Here is a 6,980-nt window from a genome sequence, read left to right as displayed (position 1 = left end):
GTGAAAACATGAAAAGTAAAATAGGGGTTATTGTGCCCTATATGCAACCAGGGGTTATTGTGCCCTGTGAAGACATGAAAAGTAAAATAGGGGTTATTGTGTCGATTTAATTTTATTTTCTCACTTGACACGAGTTGATGCTGAGAAAGAAAAATAAAAACTCAAAAAAACACAAGCAGATATGACACGAATGAAAGGGTTATGAAGGAAAAATTATGTCTTTAGAAGTAGAAGATAAATAAGAAAATGTTTAAATGAGTGAAAAGAATCTTATCTGAAAGTACGTGACAACTTTGAAACATGACATGCAATTGGACCAAACGTTTGATCTTTTTCGAGTTGTCTGAATCTCAGGAAACAATGTTGCACCTTTCAGTATAACCTTGACTTTTATCATTATTGCGCTCATGTCAAAACAAAATGTCATCATTCGATCAGTAGCGCCTTTCATGATTTTTCACCAATAAAACATTCTAATATTTGTCACTCAACTAACCATCGTCTTATAGTGCCCATAAGGGTTTTCACTCACAACACTCTCTTCTTCATTTTCTCCATAGTTCGCCTACATAATGTCTCAACCTTTAGAGAACTGAAGAACATGATTATATTTTATTGAGTGATTAGACCGAACCCTAATGAAGGGCTGCCTACGTATCCTTTTAGGAATTAGGTCAAACGTAGTTCAATGAATTTGTCGTGTTTTTTTTTCGTTTTATTTTTCCTTTAATTTTTTTAGTTTTTTTTTAAATTTTTTTTCTTTTATTTTTTTTTCGTTTTTTTTAAAGGCACCAGACCAGTGGTGTTTGAGATAAAAGAGGATACATTTTTATCTTCTCATCATAAAAATGAGAAGGAGTGCTAAATGTAGTATCTCTTGATCGAATCTGCATTGACAATTGTGTCAATTGCCTTTCCCTCCATATCCGCCAATTGCAAAGCTCCTTTGGATAACACTTGCTTAATAACATAAGGGCCTTGCCAATTTGGAGCAAACTTTCCCTTGGCCTCGTCTTGGTGGGGAAGGATACGTTTCACAACAAGTTGACCCACTTCAAAATTACTTGGGCGTACTTTCTTATTATATGCCCGGGCCATCCTCTGCTGATATAATTGACCAAAACAAAATTGATGTCAATCGTTTTTCTTCTATCAGTGCTAATTGTTGTAACCTCGATTTAACCCATTCTGTATCCTCGATTTCTGCTTCAACAATGGTTCGAAGAGAAGGGATTTCAACTTCTGCGGGTATGACAGCCTCAGTTCCATAAACCAATAAGTAAGGAGTTGCACCGACTGACGTACGAACAGTCGTGCGATATCCCATGAGAGCGAAGGGTAATTTCTCATGCCACTGTCTAGATCCTTGCACCATTTTCCTAAGAATCTTCTTGATGTTCTTATTCGCAGCTTCAACAGCCCCATTTGCTTTGGGACGATAAGGGGTTGAATGACGATGAACAATTTTAAATTGCTCACAAACTTCCTTCATCAAGTGGCTGTTGAGATTCATTGCATTGTCTGTAATAATTATTTTTGGTATGCCAAAACGACATATGATGTTGGAATGAACGAAGTCCACCACCGCTTTCTTGGTAACTGATTTGAATGTGACAGCTTCTACCCATTTTGTAAAGTAATCGATGGCAACTAAAATAAACCGATGACCGTTAGATGCTTTTGGCTCTATTGGCCCAATAACGTCTATTCCCCATGTAACAAAAGGCCATGGAGCAGACATAGGATGCAACTCTAAAGGGGGTGAGTGAATCAAGTCGCTATGAATTTGGCACTGATGGCACTTGCGAACAAATTGGAAGCAATCTCGCTCCATGGTCAACCAATAGTACCCTGCCCGAATAATCTTTTTTGCTAGGACGTAACCATTCATGTGTGGGCCACATACCCCTGAGTGTACCTCATTCATAATTGTTTCCGCCTCTTGATTATTCACACATCGTAACAAATTCAAATCCGGAGTCCTTTTGTATAAGATATCGCCACTTAAGAGGAACCCATTGGCAAGTCGCCTAATAGTTCTTTTTTGATCTCTATCAGCATGTAGTGGATATTCTCTAGCTTTTATAAACTTTTTGATGTCGTGATACCAAGGTTCACTATCTGCCTCTACCGCAATTATATTGCAATAACCATGTTGATCCCTAACTTGGATTTCCAACGGGTCAATGTAGGCATTACCTGGGTATGGAAGCATTGATGCTAAGGTGGCCAAAGCATCAGCCAACTCGTTGTGAAACCTGGGAATATATCTAAATTCAATGGACTTGAATTTTTTTATGAGATCTTCTAAACATTGTTTGTACGGTATGAGCTTAATGTCTCGAGTTTCCCATTCGCCTCGAGCCTGTCGAATGAGCAAGTCAGAATCCCCTAAGACTAAGAGCTCATGTACATCCAGATTTATTGCAATATTCAAACCCATGATGCAAGCTTCGTATTCTGTTGTGTTGTTGGTAGAAAAGAATCGAAGTCGTGCTGTGGCAGGATAATGACAACCACTTGGTGAGATAAGAACTGCCCCAATTCCCACTCCGTTTTTGTTGACAGCCCCATCAAAATATAATTTCCATACGGGGTCATTATCAGGATTTTCTTCCTCAATAGAGTTGACCTCTTCATCAGGGAAGTATGTCTTTAAGGGTTCGTATTCATCGTCAATCGGATTCTCTGCCAGATGATCGGCCAATGCTTGTGTTTTCATGGCGGTGCGAGTAACATACACAAAATCAAATTCGGTAAGCAAAATCTGCCATTTTGCCAACCTACCCGTCGGCATGGCTTTTTGAAAAATATATTTCAGAGGATCCATTCGGGATATGAGGTAAGTGGTGTGGGACAAAAAATAGTGCTTCAATTTTTGGGCGATCCAAGTTAAAGCACAACATGTTTTTTCTAATAGAGTGTACTTTGCCTCATAGGATGTGAACTTTTTGCTCAAGTAATAGATGGCTTGTTCCTTTTTCCCCGTGACGTCATGTTGTCCTAGAACGCAACCAAAAGAATTATCCGTTACCGAGAGGTATAAAAACAAAGGCCTACCAGGCTCTGGGGGGACCAGTACCGGAGGATTTGCTAAATATTCCTTAATTTTGTCAAAAGCATTTTGACACTCACTTGTCCATTTAATAGCAGCATCCTTTTTCAATAACTTGAATATCGGCTCGCATGTAGTAGTGAGTTGAGCGATAAATCTGCTGATATAGTTTAATCTTCCCAGAAAACTCATGACTTCAGTTCTGGTTTTTGGAGGTGGCAATTCTCGAATGGACTTTATCTTGGAGGGGTCTAATTCAATGCCTCTTCGGCTAACTATAAAACCCAAAAGCTTGCCAGATGGAACTCCAAATGCACATTTAGCCGGATTAAGCTTGAGATTGTACTTTCTCAACCTTTCGAAAAATTTTCTTAGATCACGCACATGGTCAATTTGCGTTCTAGACTTAATGATGACATCATCGACATATACCTCAACTTCTTTATGCATCATGTCATGAAATATTGTAGTCATAGCTCTCATGTAGGTTGCCCCTGCATTTTTTAGACCAAATGGCATGACCCTATAACAATATGTACCCCACGGGGTAGTGAAAGCAGTTTTTTCAGCGTCTTTTTCATCCATGAGAATTTGGTGATATCCGGCGTAGCAGTCCACAAAAGATTGAATCTCGTGTTTAGCACAATTGTCAACCAAGATATGAATGTTGGGTAGTGGAAAATTGTCTTTTGGACTTGCTTTGTTTAAATCTCGATAATCAACACAAACTCTGATCTTTCCATCCTTTTTTGGTACTGGCACAACATTAGCCAACCAAGTAGTGTATTGGACGACCCTGATCACTTTTGCATTCAGTTGTTTCATGATTTCCTCTTTGATTTTATCGCTCATATCTGCCTTAAATTTTCTCTGCTTTTGCTGGACAGGTGGAAAATCAGGATGTATGGGAAGTTTGTGAACTACCAAATCAGCACTTAACCCAGGCATGTCATCATATGACCAAGCGAAGACATCTTTGTATTCAATTAAAACTTGAATTATGTCGTCTCGAATAGTTCGATCGACATGAATGCTTATCTTTATTTCTTTCACTTCTTCGGGAGTTCCCAAATTAAACACCTCTGTTTCACCTAAATTAGGTTTAGGCTTATTTTCAAATTGATCCAAACCCCTTTTAATTTCTTCATCAGCTTCATCTTCATCATATTCCTTAGACTTAGGATTCATTGTTATGAGATCAGACAACTTTTTAGGATCTAATTGTAAACTCCACATGCATGTCATATTATTAAAGTTAACGTAACTGAAATGAAAATAAGATGGCAAATATTAGAAAGAGTAGGAACACAGAAGATGACTAGAACTTTATTGCATTGAATGGGAAAGGATAGAAGGGTTAACAATAAAGCGAAACAACTAGAATGTTTGAATTACAACCCTGAGAATAATCCAAGAAAAATAAAATAAAAAACAGCAAAACAAAACTACCATGACTCCTTTTTTGTAGGGAGAGGAGTGGCTTTCCAGTTATTGAGTTGGACATTCGGGCCGATAAACTGCACATCCATATGACTAGTGCCCTCACCCCTCTGAGTCATATTTACCTCATAAAACATTTCCTTGATACCTTGGCACATTTCATCCACATCATTTTGGATTGGTAATTCTGGACACGGTTCACCCTGAGATTTAATGAAAGATTGAGCAATATGGGGGATCGGCTTCGACAGATTCCAAGCATTTCTTTTACGATCTTTTGCCCATTTTCTATCAAATCTAGTTGGATTGAAACCCAAACCGAATGTATCTTGATTACCCATTGGACTGATAGGATTCACAATCCCTTGTAACGACAAACCTAACCCCTTTCCTGGTTCATAGCCATTTTGTACCATTTGAGCCACCACCATGACGGAAGTAGAGGACAGACGAGGTTGGAGGATAGGATTTCCTTCTAAGAACTGATTAACCGTTATTATCTCTAGAGCCTGATAGTTGAGGGATTCACAACCTCTTTTAGCCTCAATGCATGGTATTGAAGGATCTCGGGTGATCGGGAGATCATCTTCACCATGGACAATGATTTCTTGTTTGTCATGTTCAAACTTGACCACTTGGTGTAGAGTAGATGGCACAGCTCTAGCCATGTGGATCCACGGCCTACCCAAAAGCAGATTGTAAGACGTGTCCATGTCTATAACTTGGAAAGTGATTCCAAACTCCGCTGGTCCAATTGTAACAATTAAGTATATTTCACCAAGAGTATCCCGTTTTGCACCATCAAATGCCCGTACACAAACATTGTTGGTACGAATCCTATCAGTGTTGATTTTCAAGCTTTGTAGAGTGGAAAGAGGGCATATGTCTACACCTGATCCTCCATCGACCATGACTCTCTTCACATAGTGTTCTTCACATTTCACGGTTAAATGTAGAGCCCTATTATGTCCAGATCCTTCCAAGGGCAATTCATCATCAGTGAAAGTGATCCTATTTACCTCAAAAATTCGATTGACCATCTTTTCCAAGTGACCTACTGTAATATTTTCTGATATATGTGCCTCATTCAAAATTCTGGTCAACACTTCACGATGTTCTTTAGAATGTATGAGTAATGACAATAAAGAGATTTGAGCAGGCGTTTTCCTCAACTGATCTATAACAGAATAATCTTGAGCTTTCATCTTTTTCAGAAACTCTTCAGCATCTTCCTCAGTGACTGTTTTTTCATCGGCAACTGATTTTCTTTGATTTGTTTGTCCCTCCTTAATTCTTCCGAAGCATAACATCTTCCGGAACGAGTTCAGCCTCTTGTTTCATTTGTTTCTTCGACAATCTCCTTTCCCTTGTGAGTAACGACGACTTTGTTGTAGTTCCACGGAACGACCTTGGTGTTTGTGATAGGAAGTTGTGCTGCAATTTGTATCACAACTGGATCTTTCATACCTTTTTGATTTTGATCAAACGTTGAAAATTTACCAGGAATGTAGCATTTTGGTCCATTCAACGGTACATCTCCTCTTTTTATAGACTCAGGGACATACAACACTAGCTTCCTCGAGTTCTCAAAGTTCGAACGTGCACCTTTAACAATTATCGGTGCCCTTTGTATGGGTTCTAAAACCATACTAGACTCTTCTTTTGAAACCTTGCTTTCCACTTTTTTTCTACTTGTTTGCTCATAATCTTCAAAAATGCCAACCATCCCCAGAACACGCTCATTATTATGAGCAGGGAGTGGGTTATTGGTGACATTCGGTGCTTTCTCATTCCGTACCTCAATTACCTTATCCTCAATTAACTTCTCAATGACTCTTTTTAGGGTCCAACAATTCTCTGTGCTATGACCTGGAGCGTTGGCGTGATACTCGCATATAACAGTCGGATCAAAACCTCTTGCATTTGGATTGACAACGTACGGATTGACAGGTTCAACCAGTCTCAATTGTATCAATTTCCGTAACAGACTCGTATACGATTCCCCAATTGGGGTAAAATTTTCTTTTTGACCTTGTTCTCTCGTATAGTTTGCCCGGGGACGTGGATTATATGGCGCCTGGAAATTTTGTTGTTGTGGGCGAGAAACTTGTGGGGCAGGACCCCGCCATTGTTGGCGCGAAGGAGGCCGGACATATGCCTGAGTATTGAGAACTGCATATTGGGACGGGTAATAATGCCGAGGAGAATTATATTGTTCTTGTTGGACTTGACAATAAGGATTGTCCATGCCTATTTGAACATCTCTTGATCTAGATGCCGCCATGGACCCTTCCTCCTTCTTTTTTCGATTGGTAAAATTACTGGATCCACTTTGTATTGCTTGTGTGGTAGCTCTAATGGCTGCTTGACTCACAATCTTACCCGACTTTATGCCATTCTCTACCATTTCTCCGATCTTAATCGCTTCGGCGAAAGGCTTACCCATTGCGGCGAGAAGATAATGAAAGTAGTCAGGTTCTTGAGC

At 39.4% G+C, this 6,980-nt stretch overlaps 1 protein-coding gene across 1 annotated transcript; it reads right to left on the bottom strand.

Moving 5' to 3' along the window:
• Positions 1-802: 802 nt before the first annotated feature.
• LOC107006603 lies at positions 803-4,315 on the bottom strand. Its single transcript, XM_027913462.1, is given in 2 exon segments — positions 803-1,125; positions 1,127-4,315. Coding segments are annotated over 2 exon segments (3,438 nt in total). The 5' UTR covers positions 4,301-4,315; the 3' UTR covers positions 803-861.
• Between the last annotated feature and the right edge of the window lie 2,665 nt (positions 4,316-6,980).

Source organism: Solanum pennellii, chromosome 12 (assembly GCF_001406875.1).
Source record: "Solanum pennellii chromosome 12, SPENNV200".
In the NCBI taxonomy this organism is placed as follows: Eukaryota; Viridiplantae; Streptophyta; class Magnoliopsida; order Solanales; family Solanaceae; genus Solanum; species Solanum pennellii.
Note: the sequence above shows the minus strand (reverse complement) of the source record. Positions and strands in the feature narration are given on the sequence as shown.